Consider the following 23,393-nt stretch of genomic DNA (forward strand, 5'->3'; position numbering starts at 1 on the left):
CCCGCGCAGCCAAGGCCGACCCATTCAAGACGTCCTTCCCCACAATGACTACGAAACCTCGCACGTAGCAAAGCGCACCACAGCACCACCGCCCCCATCAGAGGCCTCATCCTCGTCGCGCTCCCACCACCGCCGCGCGGGCAGTCGCTCGACCACCCAGCCCGCATCACCTCAATCTCACGCCCGCCCTTCCCACCGCCAGAGCAGCTCGACGAGCCACCGCCCACCGCCTACCCACGCCAGCATGCCCACCGCCGACCCCTCTCGGGGCGTCGTCCCTGATGGCGCCCATTCCTCTTCGTCGGCCACCAAGCCCTCGAGGTCCAGGACGACCATCCCGACGCCTTCGGGCAAGTGGATCCTGGGCAAGACAATAGGCGCTGGGAGCATGGGCAAGGTCAAGCTCGCCAGGAAGGAAGACGGCGGCGAGCAGGTCGCCTGCAAGATCATCCCCCGTGGCTCGACAGACGACGGCCACCAGTCGCGTGCCGACCGAGAACGGGCCGACCACTCCAAAGAGGTTCGAACACAGCGCGAGGCTGCCATTGTCTCGTTGCTCAATCATCCTTATATCTGCGGACTGCGTGATTCCGTCCGCACAAACTACCATTGGTACATGCTATTCGAATACGTCAATGGCGGGCAAATGCTGGACTACATCATTTCACATGGCAAGCTCAAGGAGAAGCAAGCACGCAAGTTCTCCCGCCAGATTGCCAGCGCCCTCGACTACTGCCACCGGAACAGCATTGTCCACCGAGATCTCAAGATCGAAAACATACTCATCAGCAAAAATGGAGATATCAAAATCATTGACTTTGGGCTGAGCAACTTGTTTGCCCCCCGGGGTCATCTCAAGACCTTTTGCGGCAGCCTCTACTTTGCGGCCCCGGAGCTTCTTCAAGCGAGAGCCTACACGGGGCCCGAGGTCGACGTCTGGAGCTTTGGTATCGTGCTGTACGTCCTCGTCTGCGGCAAGGTCCCCTTTGACGACCAGAGCATGCCGGCGCTCCACGCCAAGATCAAGAAGGGCGTGGTCGACTATCCCAATTGGCTGTCTAGTGGTAAGTGCCAGTATTGCGAGTACAGAAAACCTGACTGACCAAACCAGAGTGCAAGCATCTCATATCACGAATGCTGGTCACCGACCCTAAACAGCGCGCATCGATGCAAGAAGTCATGACACATCCATGGATGGTCAAGGGGTTTAACGGACCCCCCGACAACTTCTTGCCACCGCGCGAGCCGCTCGTGGCGCCACTGGACCCCGAGGTGTTCCAAGCGATGCACGGCTTTAACTTTGGCTCGCCCGAGAGCATACAGGCGCAGATCCTCAAAACCATTGAGTCTGACGAGTACCAACGTGCGGTGCGGATGTACCAGCGCGAGAAGGACACACCGCAGCCGCCCAAGGAAGGCGAAAAGAAGCGCGGGTTCGGACTGGATTTCTACAAGCGGAGGAACTCACAACACAGCCGAGATACTCTGACCGGCCCTAGTACGGAGGCTTTGCAACTCGGCAACGACCCGTTGAACGCCTTTAGCCCGTTGCTGTCCATATACTATCTTGTCAAGGAGAAGCAGGATCGCGAACGGGTCGATACCGCGCCACCTACCGCCGCCGTGGCCCGCGAGAAGGAACGCGAGAGGGAACGCGAAAGGGAGAGAGAGAAGGGGAGGGAGAGGGACCACGACCACGAGACGGAACGCCCTCGGGAGAAGGAGACTGCGCCTATGCCGGAACTGGCGGCGCCGCGGGCGGCCGTCACCAACTCGGCTGCGTACGAGATGCCCGGAGAGAAGCCGACGGGTGGCAGGTCAAGACCCCGGGCTCGCACGCATGGCGAGGACGATGCTCCGGAGACCATCAAGGGTGGCCATCTCGCACCGCCTGAGCCGAAGCCCGAGAAGGAGAAGAAAGAGGGCACCGTTCCTGGCTTGCTCCGGCGATTCAGCACCCGCAAGCGCAGAGAGCCCGAGCGCACGGAAAGAGATCGCTCTCACCCGCCAGTGGTGCAGGTCCACTCTCCCTCCCATGAGCTCGGCCCCCGCAAGAGCTACAGCATCCGGCGCAGTCGTCGTGACCAGGACGAGGACGGTGAGCCATCAGCACGCTCAGGCAGTAGCCAGCCACAGCACCGCGAGCTTCTGAGCCCGCCCGTGTCGGCTGGAGGCGCGCGGAGGAGCGGCCTAGGTCGGTCCACGAGCGTAAACTCGGGCGCTGACGTGCGACGGAACCAATCGAGCCGGCTGGCAAAGGATCCCCCACCCACCAGTGGCTCAGAGCAGTCCATGAACGCCGAACAGCAGGGCCCGCCGCGCCCAGGCCACGGCCACTCGCGGTCTGTGACCATGCGAGCCAAATCGCTAGGCCATGCAAGACGCGAGAGTATCCAGCAACGGCGGCAGCGGCGGGAGGAGGCTCGTGAAGCCAATGTGCCCGAAGAGACGGATTTGGAAAATGAGCAGAGTGGACGGTCTAGCGAGAAACTGGATGACTCGGAGCTGGCAAAGCCCGTCTTCCTCAAGGGCTTGTTCAGCGTGTCGACCACATCCGGCAAGTCGGTTCCTGCGATCCGCGCCGACATCCGCCGCGTCTTGAAGCAGCTGAACGTCGACTACACCGAGATCAAGGGCGGCTTCACATGCCGGCACGCGCCCAGCATCGACTTGAACAAGGTCCAGGATCCTCCCATGAGCCCATCGGCCAACCGTCGTCGTTTCAGTTTTGGCGGCCTGCGCCGCGGCGAGGACGACAGCCGCGAGAGCGACGGTCCCCCCAAGACACCACGAACACCCGGTCGATCAGACCGTGACCGCAGCTACTCCAACTCGGAAACATCGGTCGACAGCATCCCGCGCAGGAACAATGGTCCGTCGAGGCGCGCGCCCGGCGAGACGAGCACGCAGGTGCAGAGCGACCTGGGCGGCAGCATGGTGCTGGAGTTTGAGATCTTCATCGTCAAGGTCCCGCTGCTGACGCTGCATGGCGTGCAGTTCAAGCGCTTGACGGGCAACACGTGGCAGTACAAGAGCATGGCGGACCAGATTCTGCGCGAGCTCAGGCTGTAGGGCAGAGACGGCGGACGCAACCGGGGGGAGGGGGGGATGCGCAAGTTTGTGGACGGGGCGGACGGGGGGTCCAGCTCTGATGCAGATTGGGGCAGGGCGAGGCAGTCGAGGACGAGGACGAGTTCGACATCCAGATCAGCGTCCGTCGGTTGTCATATCGGACTTCTCCCATGCAGCCCTGGTCGGCGGGAGAGGTGAAGGAGAGGTGGTCACGTGAGCGACGGCTCGTTCACTCGCATTCGCATTCAGTTCTGTGGGAGCAATAGCATTCGTAGCGGGTTTCCTGATTATATACCGTTCTTTGACTGCTGTGGGATCACTGTAGTCTGTGATGATAGAGACTGAATGACAGACTGGGCTAGTCCTCTACAGGGTAGCCGATCACAAATGACTAAGCACAACAACCCTCGAACCTTCACCCGCCTTGCCCTCAGGCCCACTGCCGACGAACCTCCATCACTTATCCTTGTACTCCGTACACGAGCACCTATTCACCGACGCACCTGTACGACCACACAACTCTAGTACGCACCAAGCGCATCACAGTGCGTCTCTAAATATAATATCCACCATCGGTTCCAAGCGCCAGTCGCGACACGTGGCCCCAACTCGATACCCTCGCTACCGGATCCTGCCCCTCGAACAACCCGATCGCAAGCCGTCGACGACGACAGGGATACTGACTGTGGGCGGGCCTTGTTTGTTCGTCCTCCCGCAGCCGTAGCCGCGCATCCGTCAGTCCACCACCGCACACAACAGTCAACCACGACCCTCGTCCCCCAACCACCGCGCATGCATCGACCACGGCAGCCGCCAGCCGTCGCCTCCAAGATGATGCCTGCGGCGCACATGTATGGACACCATCAGTTCAACCAGCAGTCCGAGTCTGCGTGGCTTCAGCAGCAACAGCAGCAGCCGGGCTCAGCAGGTGGAGGCAACGCGCAGCAACAACAACAGCAGCAACAGCAGAATGCGGCTGCGCAATACAATCGTCTGACCAACCCCGGAGCAGGCGGCGGCGGACCACCCGTCGGCCAAGACGCGGCGAACGCGCCGGACAATGTGTCGGAAGAGAACAGGAGGACCATGGCGTACATTGCCGACCTGCTCAACGAAAGCACCAGAGAGGCCGCGCTCCTGGAGCTGAGCAAGAAGAGGGAGCAGGTGCCCGAGCTCGCGCTCATCCTCTGGCACTCGTTCGGCGTGATGACGAGCCTGCTCCAGGAGATCATCTCGGTCTACACTCTGCTGAACCCGTCGCAGCTGACGGCGGCCGCGAGCAACCGGGTCTGCAACGCGCTCGCGCTGCTCCAGTGCGTCGCCAGCCACCCGGACACCCGGACGCTCTTCCTCCACGCGCACATCCCGCTCTTCCTGTACCCGTTCCTCAACACCACCTCCAAGTCCCGTCCGTTTGAGTACCTCCGCCTCACCAGCCTGGGCGTGATCGGGGCCCTGGTCAAGAATGACTCGTCCGAGGTGATCAACTTTTTGCTGACGACGGAAATCATCCCCCTCTGCCTGCGTATCATGGAGACGGGATCCGAGCTGAGCAAGACCGTCGCCATCTTCATCGTGCAAAAGATCCTCCTCGACGACAATGGTCTCAACTACATCTGCGCCACCTATGAGCGGTTCTACGCCGTCGGCACCGTGCTGAGCAACATGGTCTCCCAGCTGGTCGAGTCCCAGACGGCGAGGCTCCTCAAGCATGTGGTGCGCTGCTTTCTCAGGTAGGGGCAGCCAGCATGGGCAAGGGAACTTTTCACTGACAATCACAGGCTAAGCGATAACGCTCGCGCGCGTGAGGCTCTGCGCCAATGCCTCCCCGAGCCCCTCCGCGACGCCACCTTTTCCTCGGTCCTGCGCGACGACGCCGCTACGAAGCGATGCCTCGCCCAGCTGCTGATCAACCTCTCGGATAATGTCGTGGAGAACAGCGGCGGGCTGACTATGTAGAAGGATTAATGTGTTCGGCCATGGCGATTGTGCGCCACTTTTATTCTTTCCGTCAAAAGATATCACGACTTTTATACAGGGCATGGCGGACGTGTCATGCGTATCGGAGGCAGGCAACAACCAAAAGCATTCACGGCGATGGACTCATTCGGAGGGATTGATGGATTTTATTCGAGCTGGCAGGCAGCGCGCGGCCGCGGCGGGATACGACACACGGCATACTGCAAATATTGTCTATTGCGCAGGCTTATACGTACAGGCGGCACCTGGGTTCCCTTCCCCACGTGGGATGCGCGAGCAAAAGGGTGACGCGGGAAGGACATAATGGAGTTTTGCGGCGTTCGGGCGATGGACTTGGCGTCTGGCTTGCTTGAGGGTTACTTGGCATTGTACGAGTGTGGCACGGGGGGTCGAGAGCAGCGTTTTCAGGTAGATAGTAGATGATACGGAGCGAATAGATGATGCGGTTGTTTCGTCTACGTGGGCTCTAGTCCTGGCGAGTGCGCATATCTCAGGAGGCTCTTGTGATGGACGCCCGGTCTGTCCCATCGAATCCTCCACTCCAGGTTAGAAATATCGATCCCACAATGCCGTGGGGTGACTTGGGAGAACATGTCCCTGAGAGGAGAGAGCGGCAGGGGAACAAGCAGGCCACGCGATCCAGGTACCATTGCATGCAGGGCTGAAAGCTTCGCCAGCTCATGGCGGTCAACAAGGGTGACACACAGACAGGGATAGATGTGATCTCCAACATACTCACTCGACAAAGTTGGTGTGTCTTGCTAGGCAATAACCCTGTTAGGAACGGTGCCAATATCGAGTAAGAATTACAAAGACTCGCACCTTCGCATAGGCGCATATCTTTACCAATAAACCGTGTATAGCTAAATTTTGTTTTTCCAGCGCTAGCGACTTTGTCGAGTTAGTACCGTGCCCGTCTCGCGCGCTTGAAGAATATAACGAGCAAAGAGAGGTCGGGACCCCGTGAAGCACAGCCGCAGAAGCAGGGGCTGGGTCAGGCTGCAGAATGAGGATACGCGAGATCAGATACACTTGTTATTACAGTGTCTCCTCGTAGCCGCACGCTACAAAAGCCCACAGAATACACCCCTCCACCACGAAGTAGCCCCTGTTTGTCGAGCCTCCGTGCTGCTGTGCCGCCTCGTCCGCGCATCCTGCTTGTATCGTGCCAGCTCATCCTCCTCATCCCCATCGTCGTCCTGGCCACTCTCGTTGGCGTGGTGATCACACGCGGCGCCCGCGTCCTGTCCTGAAGAAGAACTCGTGGCCGTGATGCTCCGTAGCGTGATGGCAAAGTCTCCATGCTGTGAGTCGAAGAAGCTAGAGCACATCCCGTCAGTCGGCGATCTGTCAGGGGTTGCACTTATACCCAAAGCGGAAACATGTTTCGAGATGAAGCCAAGACTTATTTCGACCAGACAAATGGTACGAGAGAACAGCGGTAAGGAAAAGTCAATATAACGTACCTCCTCATCATGAGCCCGACTCGTTTGACATCGGCCGTGTCCAGTGGCTTCGCGTCGTCCTTGGGGCGGCCGCGGTAGGTCGCCTTGAACTGACCCCACGGCAGCCACACCTCTGTGGCGCCAGCCTCGCTCGAGGTAAACTCTGCCTCCCAACTGACGCCGCTCTCCATGCGCCCGTCCGGTCGACGGCCCGGGATCTCATCTTTCAGGGTGATCACGTATCGCTTGCCGTCGCCCTCGCCCAGACGGAGGAGCAGCCCCTCGTACCGGGAGAGGTCCCAGTGGTTCGTGCCCCGCGTTTGCTGCGAGGCGAAGCCTGCGCCTCCGAGCGTTGACGTGTCGAGGGTGCCGTGGAAGCGAGCAGCCTTGCCGTCGTGGACGGTCAGGTGGGACACGCTGGAGCCGCCTCGCACGCGGTCGTCGGTGGTTTCCCAAAGGGACGCATCCCAGGGCCTGGGAGGTTGATTAGCTGGTGCTGATCAGGCCATTGGGGCATAAAGCTTGCCTGTCGCCCCCAAAGAGGTCAAGTGACGTCTGTTTCTGCATGTTCTCGACGTTCGAAGTGATTTGATGCGATGGTGAATGGGTTGTTGCTGTGGGATGATTTTCCGTGCTCTGCCAGTCGATGACATAACCGAATTCTTATCGATAAAGCTCCTTACCCTGGAGCCCAGATGAGGCTCCGGATCGTGAGCCCGTGAAGTGCCCCGAAACTCCACTGATTCACTCCGACGTCAGCATCCGGACGCGGGTGTTGTCCGTCTTACATCTAGCTAAGACTCCGGGATGCATCACTAGTTCTTTCCGTTGAGTGCTTGGAGACCAGTCTTTGACATTCATCAAGACAACAATCTACAGTCTAACAGCTACGTGAAGTGATTCTCCATTGTCTCCGGAGCGCACAACAGGCTACTTGCACAAGTCCAAGGCCACGTGCAGGGTTCGAGTGAATTAATTGCCTTAAGAGAACCAGGCCTTGCTCTGTGGCTCTGGACCTCTGGCTTGCCGAGAGTTTGACAGGTCTACCAGGCGGCAAGCCCACGCTGCCGATCAGCTCGCACTCGGATTGAAGACTTGTGACGTCTCCTGGGGTCGGATTTCAAAGCACAGCCCACCGTGTGACTGTGACCACACGCCCGGTCGGCTGTCGCCTTGTTTGAACTTTATTGAAGGCGTCCTACGGCACAGCTAGCTTTGCGGTGCATTGCCCGATACAGTAAGAGAACCGTCTGCCCGACTCTACCGCCTGGCGCCAGATGGCGGTGGACGCCCGCCCTTCCACATGTGTACCGTATAGTTCGCATTCAATGACAGACATCTCTGTAATTGACTCACGTCAAGCTACATTAATGAATTGTAATCTTGGGCCTCTTAGTGCAGCGACTCAGCCAGAGAGGCGGGGTGGCGCATGTCACGCAACGTCCGAAAGGCTGCAGGACGATTTAAACCTTGTTTCACACGTACCGCGCGCCGGATTTCAAATCTCGGATTTCAAATACAGCCGAAGCCTTTCGGACTTGAGGACCGGACCGGACTTTTCAATCTGGCCGGGGGCAGGCACCCTGGTCCTAGGCTCGCGTCCTAGCTCCCAAAGGGGACTATCATTCGAGTCACTGCGAGGGGCTGCGGTATCCACGTATACGTAGTACGTGACTGGAATTGATGCCTCATGGGCCATGGTTTTGCTCGCCGGCAACCTAAAGAACGAGAAATCAAAACACCCATCGCCGGGCGTGGCAAGCGATTGTCGCCCCGGCTGCCCATGCTGTAAACTCCCAATTCTAACCCACGCTGTGAAGTACCCAAATGACCGTCGTGTTGCACATGATCCCGTGTATCTATCCCATTCTAGTCATAAAAGCTAGTACAGTTCCCTCGCCGCCTCACCCACCATGTGTGGCATCATGCTCGGCGACTCGGACATGGAGAGCGGTGTCGTGGGCAGGTCCAGGGGCTCGAGCCCCGTCTCGGAGCAGTTGGCCGACTGCTCGAATGAATGTGACAGCGGAGGCGTCTATCGAGGGGTCCTCTTGTCAGCGTCGTTTCGTGGCAGCGGGGCGGAGAGGGAGCGAGGTGTCTGGGATCACTCACAGCAGCATTGGACCGGGCGTAGGGGGCCATTGCGTTGGCGTTGGAGTCCATCACGTTCCAGTATGGCCAGATGTTGCCGTGCTGGTTGACGTGGTTGAATCCGCCGTCGCTAGAGAACGACTCCTGCTTGTAGGCATCGCTAAAGTGTGACATGGACGGCATTGTCGAGACCAGAGGGGCCACAGCAGGGTAGGCGTAGCTGTCGTGTGTCGTCGCGGGTGTCTGGTAGGGACTCGTCGTCTCGTAACTGCTGGGTAGTGTCTCCTCGGGTGGAGGGTACGCAGCGCCGCTGTAATGGTACATGGGAGGCGTGTGCGAGTTCTGCCGGGCATAAGGCGCGAAGAGATAGTCGTCGTGGTTCTCCATCGGAGGTGTGAGATGCATCTGCGTCTCGGGTGCCGTTTCCTGTGGCCTGAATTCTGTCTTTGCCTTGGAGGCAGCTTTGCTGGGTGTGCGCTTGGCCTTGGTGGGCGGTGGGCTGGGCTTCTTGTCCGAGGCCTCTTCGTCCTCCGGCTCGTTGGAACCCGCGCGACGCTCGAGGTCCTCCAGGCGGCGCTTAAGCTTCTTGCCTGCCAACAGTGTTAGAGAGGCAGCACATTGGGTCAGTAGCACCGGGGACACCTACGGTAGTTACGCTGAGCGATGCGGTTCTGTATCCTCCGGCGCTCAGCAAGATCCGCAATCTGTGTCCAGTCCTCGTGGGGCAGCGCCGAGGCGCTGAACGCACTGCTTGTCCCGTTGCCGGTATATGAGCTGTGTTGTGTGGCGGGGAGAGCCTGCGCATAGCCATAGGCTTGCCTGTCCGGCTCTTCTTGGGGAAACATGGACATGGTCCCTGCGTACATGTTTTGTGCTGAGTGAAATCGAGTGTCGTGACCAGAGGTCATATCCTCACGTCCCTATAGTTCTCCACGACCAGGTGGGGTGTCGGTTACTTATTGGTAAGTTACTAGAAGGGTTGACTTTGCCAAAGTTGTCGACGTATCGTGCACCTGGGAGCTATGAAACGGAAGATCAGATCGAGTCAGATGGTGATGATGCGGGAGGGCACCAGTGTTAAATATCCCCACGAGGCAGCAACGCATATGAATGGAATGGAGATGTCCATCCCCGACTCCCCTGCCTGCCAGCACTGGCGGTGCCGCATGATGAGCCATCCTGGGTGCATGGGAGGCCAATGATGCACGGCGGACTTTGGAGCGAAAGGGGCGGACAGCAGGGCTGCCGGCTCATGGGGTCAAGGTACAGCAGGGCGTGCGAGCAGTCGTCGTCCACAGGGTCCGAAGTGGAGGGCGCCCTCGTCTAGGGTGCGTCGTCTGCGCGCGCGGTTGTCGTCAGGAAGTGTGGTCGCTCAACAATGCTCTGCAGACGACACGCGATGGCCGGGGGTGTGTGGCAGGCACTGGAACGATCCCACACGCCATGGCTCCTGCCTCCAGCCTGCATGGACCCCGCTGGACCCATGCCCGCCTTTCCCAGCGCCCAATGAATGTCGATGTCTGCCTGGGTACCGTGTCCGCCTCGCTTTCTTTGGCGATTTAGCCCACAGGCCTGTGTCGCGGCTAATTCTGTCCGCGCCGCAAGGTTACTGGACTGACAAGCGCTGCACTGCCTTTAGGTGTCGGCCGCCGTGGAATGCTGGAGATGCCACGGGGTGCTGGACAGATGTTGAAGATTACACACGTGTGTACCCAGAATCTACACAGATCTGCGGCCATGTCGCCGGGTCGGGTATCAAATTTCAACCTTCCCTCTGACCATCGTTCTTGGATGACAGGCAGGGCGCAAATCTATTCTGAACAAACCTGGAAATACTGCTGTGCAATCTCGGGGAACTTGGCTGAGGGGCGGTGACTCCCTGAGGGAACGATGAGGATTTGGTTACATTCTTCGAAGACTATACCGTCCCGGTTGAAACTTGTTGACAGTCGTTTGGGGCAGCAGCTTTGTTAATAGGGGTCGATCACTATTATGCAGTACCCGCTCGTGGTGAAACTCTCGCGCCAGCATCGAGTCCACGATGCTCCTTCTTGGGCAGGGAATATCGACAACTCATTTGACTTACCGTCTATTTGTGCAAGTCGCGTGTATCGTCTAAATACTGGGGAAGATTTCTAGTCTTGGCCAGCCCCTTGCACGCCGGCACTGCCAACGCCGGGGGCTGAACATCCGAAGGATGAGACGCAAGTTAACATGATCGCGAGGACCCTCAACCAATTTCGCAATACTACGGCTGGAGCCAGCATCCTGCTTCCTGCGTCGAGTAACAATGTCAAACAAGGCATGCCATGCCATCGGAAGCTTTCCACATCAACTTCGTACTAAGGCTCCGACATACTTAGTTCAAGTTCAGTTCAGGCCATTGTGGGACGCTCCAGGGCCGGAATCCACTGGCGGGGACTCCAGTCAGGGCTGCCCTGCTGCCGTGCCCCCAAGAAGCACTGTAAGGTTGCGCGGTTCTGGCCTGCGCCCGCTGTCAGGCGTGGGCTATTTCTGGCGCGATTACCAATCCCTGGGGCCTGGGGGCCCAATTCCCCGCCATTGGCCGCTGCGTCGTCAAGCATCCTCCATTCTAACTTCTGACTTTCACGCCAATGCCCGACTCCGACTCCGAGTATGGTGTGAGGTCGTAATTAGATTCAGTAACACGGCCGGCCTCTGATTTCACATCCTACGCAGTCTTACAAATCCATAACGAACAGCATCAAAGTGGCATCGCAGGACCACAGCTCGGGGGCTTTCCTGTCCAGTAGGCAGTCGGGCTAGCTCAGAGCGAGGTCAAACAGGCGGTGGCACCCTCGTGAGTCACCTCCTTCATTACCAGTCGACTCTATGAAACAGAAAATTCGCTTGTTGCTGCCAATCAGAAGACGCCCGAGCCATGGTGTGTTCAGCCCTATGGTCCTGCCACAGTCGACCAACAACGCCATCCAGATCCTGCTGCTCTACCAAGGGTCTCTCCCCCAAAAGAGCGGCAACTTTCGAGATCAGTTGGCAAAGGGACCTGGTTCGTTTGCTCCTGGCCGCTGTCTGCCTGCAGGTCTGCCAACGCATCTGAGGCACGGCGACTCCGGGTCCATTGCCCGTGGCTGCGTCCTGCCGCGTCTATCAGCCAATGGAATGGCGCGGGTCGGCAAAGGGACCAGGGACCGCTTCCCATGTTCTGTCCCAATCACGACGGCAGGACTATGGAGATGTTGAGCGACTAATCGTCCTGAAAAGGCAAAGGATTCAACTAGGTTCTCTCCCGTGCTCGGCAGGATCTGCCGTACGTACGTGTACTGTGTAGATGGCTCTTCAGGAACTTTTGGGAAGCTTGCCAAGCAAAGCCTGTGATAGGTTGCGTTGATCGAGGGCAACGGCACTCACAGACTGGACCTTGTTCCCTCGTTCTGGGCACCATCACTGTTGCTGCAGCCTGGCCCTGCAGGGACCAGCGTCGCGACTCGGCCGGGACGATCAGCCTTACAAAGGTTCGTGCAGCTGTCACTCGCGGCTCGCCATCAGCACTCAAATTGCACAAACAGGCATATCGCGAAGCCTCCGAGAAAACCGCGCGCTCATTTCTGAAATTCCAATCTTGCATATACTGCGTAGCCAATGACCTTCTTTCGTTGCTCGTCGACCGGAGACTTTTGGCGAGTGAAGTAATAAATGATACTGCGCACCTCGCCTCGGATTCGGCCACATTTCAAAGCCGCTAGTATCCTTAGTGAATCTCAACAAGCCCCGGGACTCGCTGGTTTACGAGGTACCGTTGCCGCACTGCCGCGTAGGGGAGAGCCGCTCATTGGCTGGCGGTGATCAGTGACTGACCGCGCCCAGTCGCGTCGCGGGCTCGCGACGTCGGCACTTCTGTCGCCTTGATGGCGTGCCCCGTCATGGCAGCCTTATGTACCGACGGGAGATGGTCGAGGGCGGAGGGTCAGAGTGACAGCAAACGACCCCTCAAAGAAGCATCTCGTGAGGCTCGCGTAGCAATCTGCGCGAAGAACCAAGGCGTGCGTACATGAGGAAATGTGGAAGCCTGGAGCTGAGCACAGGCTAAATACCGCAGGGATCACGTGTGGTCCACACAGATGATTCACCGAGACGCGCGGGTGCGAAAGCACGACCTTCATTCGCGCCCCATCACTTACAAAGACACAAACTACCTATTAGTGCACGCGTTTTCAAGAAGTCTTCCCCAAAGTCATGAGAATTGTAGCTCTGGAAGATTTACCGTGTAGCCGTGGGCCAGGTCGCCTGTTGCGTACTGTACGGTACGTCGTTCCGTCCACTGCTGGTGCCCCACTGCTCGCGGGCGCAGAGCAAGGTCGCTTGGCGGTGTGTCTGCATCAACAGGTGCATTTCGGGGTGTCCCCGAGCCTCGAGGTCCGACAAGGGGCCGTAGGGCTGAACGTTAAGGTGCCCAGACTCAGAGTCCAGTGACTCCAGTGACAGTCCGAGACATGTCACCGGTGGCCATCTATCCTCCACCAACGCTGCTCTGTGCGATCACAGCAGTCCATGTCATTGGAAAGGCGCGCCGTGTTCGGCTGCTTTCTGGCAACTGGATGCTGGTTCGCCATGGATTGACTTGGAATCTCCCGATCCTAGTCGGTGATCCTCGGGGCTCCTAGAGCTTGTTTTTATGGTAGGCACTGCACACCGCAGCTTGCGCAAGGCACGCTGCTGGCCACGCTGCTGGCCACGCTGCCGTTGCCCGCCAGTTCTGGGTGCGACAGAGGATTTTTGGGGGCGAAAAGGCGGGAATTGGTCTTTTGCTGAACGGCCGGGGCACCCCTGGCTGCAGGACTGGAGCGGGAGACGTCCATCCTTGGATGCGACTATGCGTAGGCGACAGCAGGCCTCAGAAAGAACTGCCAAGGTAATAATAGATTGTTCCTGAACATATTATGCATCCGCTCTCCCGCCCTCACTTTCGTAGCAGTCGTGCGGCTGGCTGCAGTTGACCCTTTATTGTCCTCGTTGCGTGCCATTTGCATGTTGCCATGCCCGCCCTTCGTCCACCATCTATCGCAGGATCCTGTCAAACGCACCGCCCCCAAGAGCGACACTGCGCCTGGGGTTCACGGCGAGATGCGTCACTCGGGCTACGACGCCGTGGCCATCGACCAATTACCACTTTAGGCGAGCTTGCGGAAGGATTTCATGGATGCGACCTGGTGTCACTGGCAACCCGCCAACGAGACGGCGCAGCTCGACGTGCCGAACCCCGTCCAGCCGTCCAGGCACTGCCGTCATGGGTTCGCTCGCGATTCAATTCCATGTCTCAGCGACCGGGAAAAGTCGTCCTTGGAGAACACATCTTTGTTCCTCACGACGCGTCGAGCAAGCTCGGATCCTGGCGTCAACAAAATTTCGGAGAAGTGTATTCACCACTTGCTCGTTCCCGGGCCCTTGCTCGGGCTCGGGTTTTAGTTAGCGGGGTTTCTTCTCCAAATGCCCGCCCCTCCTTTCGTGACCGTGGACACTACTTGGTGCGTCGCCCGAAACATTAGTAGACCTAGTCGCACGAATTAAAGGAGTGATACCGGGCGTCACTGTATGTATTTTGCCCTTTGGGACTTCTATTCCAAATCTTCGCCTGAGTAGCGCATTTCTACGGCAATGGCACGGATGAAACGTGCGCGTATAAAACTTTATGGCTTTAAGACTATCTCCACCTATCTCCCGCCCTCAAGCAAACAACGTGAACATTGTCAAAACAAGACTGATCACAATTGTGCTTGCATTTCAGCTTGCGGCCTGATAGACTGTTAGTCTTCCCCGTATTCTCAGGAGCACTCAAGCTCCTGGACAGAACGACCAGCGCGAAAGAGCATGAAGAGCACAACTTGGAATGCAGCTATCGGGTAGGCTGCAGCGCGCGGCGTCTGCCTGGTCACCTGGTGGCTTCGAATCGTGGTTCTGGACTTCTGGTGTGACACCAGACAATAGACAAGATGTGTTGGCCGGATCACTGTGCCGTGCAGCTGTTGTTGTGGGGGCGTTGTAATAATGTCAACGCGCGCCTCTCATCCCATGGGCCGCTATCGGCGTCAAAAGCGAATTTCGCATTTCCATTGTATAAGCCAAAGCACTGGAGATGCTGTAGTTTCAACGGTATGGCTTTCCTTTCCCTGCTTCACGTGCTGACCCTGAAAGGCTATTTACCGGTTAACTGCTGCATCATGCTGTGCGTTGATGGCGTCGCGAATATACCAGACGTGACAGCGTTTTGCCCTGGCAGTGGCCACCAGGCCATCGATGTTCGAATATTGTGCCTAGTGCATGGAAATGGTCTCAAACATTGATCTAGATGCCACCTACCAGGGGATACTCGGCAAGACCATAAGACTTGTGGCTGGATATTGTCGCCAAGTAGGTATGTCGTCTGGACAAGCATCGGATATCAGACGACGCTGGCGTGTACGCCGTAGGCTACAATGCGCTGAAGTGCAACTGAACTGAGTCTGATTGCTTTGTGGATATGAATGACTGAGCGATGTAAGAGTTTTCACCATCCTCTTTTCTCTGACGAAAACGTGCCCAAACGTTTCCAGCAAACTGTTGTCGAGGTGCCCTATACCCGAGATATGGCGGACAAGGTCATGCACCAAGCTTTGGAGAAGATTCTGCGTGAGAAAACTCCCAGTGACGAGCAGAAACTAGAGGCACTGTCAATGTTTCCAGAGCATGTCGTCCAGGTTCTGGAAGAGTGGCACAAGCAAGCGCTCAAGGCCTGGGTCCAGACGCATCTGGGGAATTCCGGGGACATCTACCACGAGCAGTTCCTGGCCCTCGAACAGTCGATCAAAGAAGCCCTGGGAAATGATCAAGAATCCGTCATGCGTAAGGAGTACGGGACCCTGTTCCTGCCGACCCTGAGGACATACTTGATTTCGCAGCCCAGGAGTTCTGTATTTGGGCACAACTCGTGGCGGACGATGCCGACAACGAACTTTCTGCAGAACTCAGCCAGCGAATGCTTCACCAAGCGCATTTCCTGGTCGATTTTGACCAAAAGCATAAGTCTCTGCTCAAAGAGACTCAGTCTATTCGCGAGAAGAATGAGGCTAATCGCGAGAAGAATGAGGCTATTCGCGAGGAGATTCAGTCTGCGCTTGAGGACGGACAGTCGCTCCAGGAGCAATTGGATTCTGCCCTGCAAAAGCTGGCTTCTTTCCAGCGAGGAAGTACAGAACTTCTGTTTGCTGAATCGAATAAACTAGCTCAATAACACAAGGGCAGATCATCTACTGGGCCTATTGCTTGGTCCATTCTCCTACGGTCAACATCCAACTTCCCAACTGAACCCCCCAGCCCACTCACTACAATTCCATTCCATCCGAATTTCCCGAATCTCACTATTTTCGCGGCTCCTATTTTAAAGATTCCAAGGTGGCTGGACAGTCCCAGGGATCTATATACATTGCAGCATGATGCTCTGTCGACGAAAAACGGCATGGACGCTCGACCGATCTTTGTTTTACAGAAGCAAGATGGACTCTGAAAAGCGAGAAGCTCTATTGCCATTAAAACCAGCCCACTGTAGAATGGCATTCGGATCATGGTAAGGTTTTCGAGGACGCCCCATATCAAGATGGAGAGTCAGAGCGCGCTGACATATCTTAGACCTGGCCAATGTCAATGAAAGCCGACCTGGTCAAATTTTGATACACCAACTTCACGGTGTCTTCTCGAAAATTATGGCTGACACGCCCGTCGAAAGGGTATGCTGTCGCTGGGTGAATATGCCACAGTAAGCTAATGGCGGTATGACAGGACACATCTTCGGCAGCTTCCGCACATGTTCGGTACAGCTTATGCGCCTACCTCTCGACTCACTAGATGACCAAACGCCGACTCATCGGTCGACACGCCGAGTCAAGCCCACGCGACTCTCCGACAGTGACGAAACCCACGCCTTCTAAGCCAACATTCACCGTCAGAGTGACCCGTTGGAATCCCAAGCGAAAGGCTGCTGAGCCTTCGAAGCCTCGTCCTTGGGGTCTACGTACACTTGTAAGTGATACCGGGTTTGTATGGAGCTTAATCTACCTGCCTTGCTTTCCAGATTCGTTTGAAAAGATATTGACCGACGCCTGAAGCATGCATACGTCAACCAATCGGATCCTAGACGCGAGGCTACAGACCAGTTCATGGCCTGTTCTCAGCAACACAACGATACAGAAACAACAAATCATCAACACGATCCGTCTACTCATGGAATCACCGAGACTACACTACATGGGGGGCACTCAGAGTATTGCGGCTTTGGAGGGACCTGACGACACCCCATGCTTACGCCTAGATATTGCAAGGCTCCATCCGGGACGATTCTTACCGACACCTGAGAACTGCCCCTCTTTTGCCAGTCCAAGAAACCTCCCCAACAGCCTACATTACGCTGACTTGGTGCCAGGATCGTGCAACCGCGACCGTCAAAGGAGTCATTACAGAAGACGGAGTTTGTGCCAATCCGATTTGCGACCTCACATATCTGAATTTGAAGAAGCACGAGGGAGATTGAATTTGTGCCCTCGAAGCGATCCGCAGACGAAGGAAATGGCCCTCTCGATCTGGCTCTCCTGCTCCAACATAAAGAAGGCGGTGAATGGACTGTCAATGCACAAATCATGGTGGCTTGCAAGTGATTGGGATACATGGCTGGCAAACACGGCATCAGCTGCCTTGAATAAGCAACTCGGTGGCTGTTTGCAGCATCCGACGAGGGCAAAGTAAACATTGCTGAGGTTTAGTTCAGGAATTGCGGCTTGCCGTCGGGCATGCAAGGTTTGTCAAAGCCATTTCATAGCAAGCGAGCTCGCGTGGCATCCTTCACATCCGTATGTTTCAACTTTCACTACGCGAAGCCATCGATGCAGCCAGCGCCAGAAACACCTGCACCAGATGAAGCAATCCTACTGAGCACCCGTTCGACACTTCGCACTAGGTGTAGGGCCGATAGTGGCCTGGTGTTTATACGAAATAGAAGCGCTTTGTGATATAAGCCACTAGCTTCAGGCCACCTTACTTCGAGAGAATGGCACGCCGCGTCTTCTATAGTCCACGACTCATGTGCGACGTGTTAGTGACCTCTCGCGGTTTGGATACACTCGGATCATGTATCATTCCCGGCAAGACTTGTGAAATTCTCGGGAGATTCCTATGGCTGAGCGTTGTCGATGACTTGGCTTGCGTCGCGTCTTGGGTAGTGTTGGTCGGGACAAAAAGGTCAGACACAATTGCGATGTGAATCACACGCAGAATTTATGAGGAGAGGACTGACCGTTTCAATTGTTGCCTTTCACATCGAGGTCGTGATGCCTGTGTTCTTTTCGCACCTCTAGACACTAGTCATTATTGCATCCTGGATTCTGCGAAGAAATTAATGAGGGTAGAAGCAGATGATTGTTCTAGTCTTTATGAAGAAGAAGATGCTGATGCTGATGGTGATGCTAAGAACAGAAGAAGAACGCGCCAGGCTTTCGGCCGCGTTATGGTTGTGGGTCGGGTTGTGGCCTGCCCAATCGCAGGAATTCGTACAATCAGCCTGACAAAGATTAAGTAGTTACTTTTATACCTACAGTACTCCGTACGGACGACGGATGCTAAGCTCACAATTTATATCAGTCTCGCCAGCGCATAAGGTCATATTAACATCGATACTTGAGCTTTCCTTGTAGCATAAGTATTGATGCCCACACAGTGCACCTCACAATGTCGTTGCACTCGAACCCACCCCTGACAACATGATCTTGCCAGTCGTCCAAGTCAATTTGGCAGCAATCCACAAAGCATTGACAGAGCCCGAGGCAATTACAACGTTGCTTGTAATGAACAGTAATAATTGAAGAGAACTGATCTCGCGCACGCAAGAGTACAGCGTTGAAGGCGAGGCCGCCAGTGTTTGCCTATGGTGACAAGGTAAGCAGTGTGCATTTTGATCACAGACACAGGCTGTGCTGGTGGAATCATCCAATCAGACACCGTGACACCCGCCTTGTGGATCAAACTGAGCCCCCGGTCGGTGGGAAACCGATGTCTCAATTGGGAACAAAGTCGTGATGTCTTCCTTCTTTTCGCGCCCCCAGATACGTACAAACGCATCATTGAATCCTGATGCTGCCTCTACTTACGCCTGTTCCTCGGTGATGTTGAGCCTTGCAGCAGTTTTGACTCGGACTGGCGGCTGATTGGTCGGCGACTTACCGCTTCCGGCGATCCGCGGGTACTGCGCCACCCCACCACCCCCAGCCACCCGCACCCACACATACCGCAGGTTTGACCACACCGTCTCCGCGCGATCCTTGCACGCTCCAACTTGTTGCAGGGCTTATTAATGTAAAAAATAGATTGATCTGTTGCTCTTTCGAGCAAAAGTCAAATTTGAAACGATGTAAGTTATTCCCCCCGCACGTCGTGGGTTCGAACACGCAGCAGATCACTAATACCTACTCAGACAGGTACGTCAACTCGGTCTCAACGATTCAACAACGCATTAACTGTTTTCTCTGTAGAGAAGATTAGCATGGCCCCTGCACGTAAAAAACCTGCCTACCCTTCAAGTCGAACGAATGACTAACTGTGTTGCAGTAAGGATGACACGCATAATCAAAGTGAGCATACAAATTTTTTTGAGGTTGCGGGCGACGAAGTGTGGCACAGCACTTTTTGGGGACTAGCGCCAACCCGCCACAGAGCTGCCCAGCGCCCTGCACCCCCCAAGGCCCCCCCGCGCGTGCCTTCCTGAGTTCCTCAATGATGCAACGTTAATTCAACATCACCAAGACCATGCGACTATGCTCGTAACGCGACGCGATGCAGCCCTCGCGGTTGTGGTCATTTTCGTGGCCTGGGGCCTTGCCGTGAGCTGGCTGCCCGCCTTGCGCTGGGCGGGATACGCCTTCGTCGCGGGCATCCTTGTCGCCTTGGCTTGCTCGCTGGCGATCTTGCTTTTGAGCTCGAGAAGAGTAGCGGCGCGAACGCCGCGATCAAGAGGAGCATTATTCACGGGCTCTGCTTCGTGGAAGAAGGAGGTTGCCGCCCTGCGTCAGCGCCAGACCTACGACCGACCCCAGCTCTTCGAAGAATCGCCCAAGGTCTCCAAGAGTATCGAGCACGTCCTCGACCTCGTCACCCGTGACTTCATACAAAGCTGGTATGGCCATATCAGTCCGAACCCGACGTTCCCGAACGAAGTCAACAAAGCGATTCGACACGCGCTGCTCAGCCTGCAAGCTTCGATCCGCGACAAGGACCTGGCCGAGCTGATCACGAGTCGTATCGTGCCGATCCTCACGACGCATTTCCGAGACTTCTACGATGCCGAGAAGGCGGTTCGAGGGCGCAAGCTCAACAGATCGGTGACAGAATCAGAAGAGCTGGACCTGGCAATTGCCTCAAAGTACAGGGACGGGAGGCTACACCCAGCGGCGTCGTTGTCATTCCCGGACACAAAGATGGTGCAGCAAGATCATCTCAGGACGCTCGTCGCGAAGGTTGTGCCAGCCATTCTTCCAGACTACATGCTGTCTAGTCGGGCTGTGTTGACACTGATACGGGAAATCGTGGGTTGTGCAGTCCTCTTCCCCGTCTTCCAGATGTTGTCGGACCCAGATACATGGAACCAAATTATGGAAAATTACGGTCGTTCCATGCTGCAGGATAGATCTACTGTTCGAAAACTCAGAGCCGCGCTCGACCAACACGCATCGCCGAATCCAAAGGCGGGCAAGCAGGCGCTGGCCCCCCGCATCAATCCAGGGGACAGTGAACGCAAGTTTGAAAAATTCATTCGCGCGATACGCAAGGTGAACAATCTTTCGGACGCACGCCGCTTCCGCAGCGAAGTGGCGAGTCAGCTGAAGAGAGATTCGTTGCAGGACAATCCGGACCCGGTCTATGTGCGTCGGCTGGAAATGGGCAAGCGACTTCTCGACCAAAAGGTCAACATTCTTGCGGCTGGAGGGGATAAGCGTACTGCGACCGCCATGGCGCCGGCCGTGCCCACGACGTCCCGACTTCAGGATGCCCCGCTCGATGAGCTTCTTCGGGACTCTTCTGGTTTGTCCTATTTCATGGAGTACATGGACCGGCAGGGCTTGATGTCACTGGTACAGTTCTGGCTAGTGGTCGACGGCTTTCGTAATCCGCTGGAGGACGAGGGCCACGATGACGAACAGCTGCCGCCAAACCTGCCCATGTGGACAGAGTCCGACCGGCTTGATTTGCAGCAAATTCAGCAAGCGTATCTCTCCAAGCCAGAGCTCAAGGTTCCAACGTCATCCAAGCAGGAGGTGAAGGATTTCCTACAAGCAGGCAAGGCCGCAACGCCGACCCAGTATCACCAGGCGCGACAAGCCATTTTGAAGGCGCAGACAGCTGTACTAGACGAGATGAAGAATCGATTTTTCCAAGCTTTCAAAAAGTCCGACTTGTTTTACAAGTGCCTCGCTGCGGAAGAGGCAGCGCACAGCAAAACTGCGGCACCAGCGCCTCCGGAGAATACGACGATTTCGTCCACCCCGAGACCAGATTACCGTGCTTCGGCATCATACCAAGCCAAACCAAAGCCAATTTCGAGACTGGCGCCTCCGCCAACTCACATGACACGACGCGCTGGATCGACGTCTGACTTGCGAGCGCTGAATGCAGGTAGCAACGGCTCAGATGTGCCTGGTCGGAGGTCATTGGATGAAGGAGTTTCGACACCTCTTTTCGACGATGGCGACTTGGATCATGACGGCATGGCCGATTCTGTTGCGAGTCTGGACCAAAATGGACAGCAAGGACCAGATACTCAAGTCGTGCAGGCTATGGAAGAAGCTCTTAGTAACATCATGGGCGACGACAGGCCACAGACTGCCGAGGATCTGCGAGAGTCTCTGTTTGGTGCGGAGGTTGAGGACCAGAGATCTGCAGGCTTCTCCAATAACGACAACGACTCGCATCGCGGCTCCATCGATTCGGGCCAGCCCCTGCTCAGCGGCGGGAAAGAGGCTGACAAGCCTAGTCTATCGTCTCTCGGCCTCGTCAGTGCGGCGTCGCGGATTGGCGTATTTGTCGACGATGACCTTTTTGCGGACGAGGATAAGTACCTCCCAGCGGAAGATGATGGCGAAGAAGCAGCTGCGGGCGAAGATGAAGATGAGGTTCACGAGGCAGCACCTGGGGATCTTGGTCTGGCAGAGGCCATTGCCGTTTTGACAGCTGATATCGACCGTCTACAAACACAAGAGGCCATTGTGGAATCATTGACGAGGAAGGCCGAGTTGACCAACAACACTGCCGAACTTCGCATCCTGAGAAAATCCAAGGCTAGTCTCCAACGGGAGATACGACGAAAGGAGCTTCAGCGTTCCCAGTACACGGTTCAAGAAAGCGACAACAGCTTGTACGGCCGATCGTCGATCAAGATCAACTCCATCCAGGTTGGCAAAGATGAGGAGGGAAGAGAGTTCGCGCTCTACGTGATTGAAGTGCAGCGGGATGCAGGGGAGCAGATGCCGGCAGCGTCATGGGTTGTCACTCGACGATACAGCGAGTTCCACGAGCTCCATCAGAAGCTGCGATCGCGGTATCCGTCGGTGCGCAACCTCGACTTCCCCAGACGCCGCGTCGTGATGAAGTTCCAGAGCGAGTTTCTGCGGAAGAGACGGCTGTCTCTGGAGAAATTCATGCGAGAGCTGCTACTTCTGCCCGACGTGTGTCGCAGCCGTGAGCTGAGGGCGTTCCTCTCACAGAGCCCGCTCGCCCAGGCGCAAGACATTATGGATCACGCAGACAAGAAGGACATGATGACACGATTTTACGACTCCGTCACAGACGGCATGGAGGATATTCTTGGCAACATTCCCGTGCTGGACCAGATATCGGTGGCGGGCCAAAACCTCCTCGCCGCAGCTACGAGTCAACTGAACTCGATGCCAATCAACGTCAACGAGGAGACGTTCCCAGCAGCAGAGGCGGAGGCTGAGCTGAACGCATTCGAGAATAAAGAACTCGAGCCGTTCATCAAGCCGATTTGCGACATTTTCTTGGAGGTTTTTGAACTCAACAAGGGCAATAATTGGCTACGAGGGCGTGCTGCCGTCGTGGTTCTCCAGCAGTTACTGGGTGGCACGATTGAGCGCAAGGTGCGTGACAATGTCAAGATGCTGGTACAGGAGGACAGCATCTTGCGCTACGTGGCCATGGTGCAAGACTCACTTTGGCCTGGCGGCGAGCTGAACCGAGAGCGCAAGCCACGAACAGCAGCGGAGAAGAAGAAGACGCGAACCGAGGCAAGCCTGATGCTGGCAACATTGGTGCCCGATCTGGCGGGCAACGTGGTAGGCAGGGTGAACGCACAGGTAGCCAGTCGGCGCATCTTTGCCACCTTGAACAACCCGCGACTCAAGTATGTCACCAGGCTGACTTTTGTTTGAGTGAGGGCTGACAGTTTCTAGTGCGCACTTGATGTTTACGATTCTAGACGAAGTGGTATCTGTGCTTTTCGTCTAGGGCAGCTAATATGGCATAGCATGGAGTTGGGCGCATCATATCAATAGATTCATTAATAATCCAGTCTTGAGGCTCGTAGAGGATAGCATATCATATGTATTCCCATATTCTGGCGATGATGCAGCGCTGCAGCGTGCGCGCTCCACTTTCTGAAATCCGGGGGTGCTCAAATTATTATGTCAGCAGCGCGACGCAAACACGGCACACTGACCTTCTCCTCACCTTGATCGAGAGCTGCTGCGCCCTCCGCCATCATCCCAGCAACATAACCCGAGTCCGTTCCCAATCCAT

The 23,393-nt window shown here is 56.3% G+C and overlaps 7 protein-coding genes across 7 annotated transcripts; 5 read left to right on the plus strand and 2 right to left on the minus strand.

Annotated features, from left to right (window-relative positions):
- Nucleotides 1-244: 244 nt before the first annotated feature.
- F5Z01DRAFT_622956 (protein kinase) lies at nucleotides 245-3,072 on the plus strand (the record flags this gene model as incomplete). Its single annotated transcript, XM_046261293.1, has 3 exons — nucleotides 245-1,064; nucleotides 1,112-1,623; nucleotides 1,684-3,072. 3 exons carry the CDS (start codon nucleotides 245-247, stop codon nucleotides 3,070-3,072), a joined length of 2,721 nt encoding a protein of 906 aa, XP_046117648.1.
- Nucleotides 3,073-3,903: 831 nt separating this feature from the next.
- Nucleotides 3,904-5,031, plus strand: F5Z01DRAFT_623006 (cell differentiation family protein; the record flags this gene model as incomplete). The annotated part of the gene is made up of 2 exons (XM_046261297.1): nucleotides 3,904-4,805; nucleotides 4,854-5,031. The coding sequence occupies 2 exons, from the start codon at nucleotides 3,904-3,906 to the stop codon at nucleotides 5,029-5,031; spliced, it is 1,080 nt and encodes a 359-aa protein (XP_046117649.1).
- A 972-nt stretch (nucleotides 5,032-6,003) lies between these two features.
- Nucleotides 6,004-7,419, minus strand: F5Z01DRAFT_125318 (CIA30 family protein). The gene is made up of 3 exons (XM_046257525.1): nucleotides 7,024-7,419; nucleotides 6,519-6,971; nucleotides 6,004-6,372 (listed from the first exon to the last, which is right to left on the minus strand). Exons 1-3 carry the CDS (start codon nucleotides 7,062-7,064, stop codon nucleotides 6,117-6,119), a joined length of 750 nt encoding a protein of 249 aa, XP_046117650.1. The 5' UTR covers nucleotides 7,065-7,419; the 3' UTR covers nucleotides 6,004-6,116.
- A 960-nt stretch (nucleotides 7,420-8,379) lies between these two features.
- Nucleotides 8,380-9,454, minus strand: F5Z01DRAFT_636949 (uncharacterized protein; the record flags this gene model as incomplete). The annotated part of the gene is made up of 3 exons (XM_046262248.1): nucleotides 8,380-8,532; nucleotides 8,610-9,178; nucleotides 9,235-9,454. The coding sequence occupies 3 exons, from the start codon at nucleotides 9,452-9,454 to the stop codon at nucleotides 8,380-8,382; spliced, it is 942 nt and encodes a 313-aa protein (XP_046117651.1).
- Nucleotides 9,455-15,190: 5,736 nt separating this feature from the next.
- On the plus strand, nucleotides 15,191-16,445 carry F5Z01DRAFT_674614 (uncharacterized protein; the record flags this gene model as incomplete). Its single annotated transcript, XM_046265060.1, has 4 exons — nucleotides 15,191-15,446; nucleotides 15,503-15,790; nucleotides 16,230-16,327; nucleotides 16,380-16,445. 4 exons carry the CDS (start codon nucleotides 15,191-15,193, stop codon nucleotides 16,443-16,445), a joined length of 708 nt encoding a protein of 235 aa, XP_046117652.1.
- Nucleotides 16,446-16,556: 111 nt separating this feature from the next.
- Nucleotides 16,557-17,490, plus strand: F5Z01DRAFT_125672 (uncharacterized protein). The gene has a single exon (XM_046257527.1). It carries the CDS (start codon nucleotides 16,707-16,709, stop codon nucleotides 17,337-17,339), a length of 633 nt encoding a protein of 210 aa, XP_046117653.1. The 5' UTR covers nucleotides 16,557-16,706; the 3' UTR covers nucleotides 17,340-17,490.
- A 1,438-nt stretch (nucleotides 17,491-18,928) lies between these two features.
- On the plus strand, nucleotides 18,929-23,275 carry F5Z01DRAFT_656583 (PXA domain-containing protein). The gene is given in 4 exon segments (XM_046263588.1): nucleotides 18,929-18,996; nucleotides 19,015-19,016; nucleotides 19,116-19,141; nucleotides 19,194-23,275. The coding sequence occupies 1 exon segment, from the start codon at nucleotides 19,400-19,402 to the stop codon at nucleotides 23,024-23,026; it is 3,627 nt and encodes a 1,208-aa protein (XP_046117654.1). The 5' UTR covers nucleotides 18,929-18,996; nucleotides 19,015-19,016; nucleotides 19,116-19,141; nucleotides 19,194-19,399; the 3' UTR covers nucleotides 23,027-23,275.
- The last annotated feature ends 118 nt before the right edge of the window (nucleotides 23,276-23,393 follow it).

The sequence above is a fragment of the Emericellopsis atlantica genome (assembly GCF_019669845.1).
Source record: "Emericellopsis atlantica unplaced genomic scaffold F5Z01scaffold_15, whole genome shotgun sequence".
Taxonomy (NCBI): Eukaryota; Fungi; Ascomycota; class Sordariomycetes; order Hypocreales; family Bionectriaceae; genus Emericellopsis; species Emericellopsis atlantica.

Excerpts from the sequence above, each read along its gene's own strand:
- F5Z01DRAFT_125318 (XM_046257525.1), bottom strand. The coding sequence starts at position 7,064 with ATGCAGAAACAGACGTCACTTGACCTCTTTGGGGGCGACAG. Across the intron at positions 6,972-7,023 it reads GACCTCTTTGGGGGCGACAG|GCCCTGGGATGCGTCCCTTT; the intron begins GCAAGCTTTATG and ends TCAACCTCCCAG. Across the intron at positions 6,373-6,518 it reads GTCGGGCTCATGATGAGGAG|CTTCTTCGACTCACAGCATG; the intron begins GTACGTTATATT and ends GATGTGCTCTAG.
- F5Z01DRAFT_125672 (XM_046257527.1), top strand. The coding sequence starts at position 16,707 with ATGCATACGTCAACCAATCGGATCCTAGACGCGAGGCTACAGACCAGT.
- F5Z01DRAFT_656583 (XM_046263588.1), top strand. The coding sequence starts at position 19,400 with ATGCTCGTAACGCGACGCGATGCAGCCCTCGCGGTTGTGGTCATTTTC.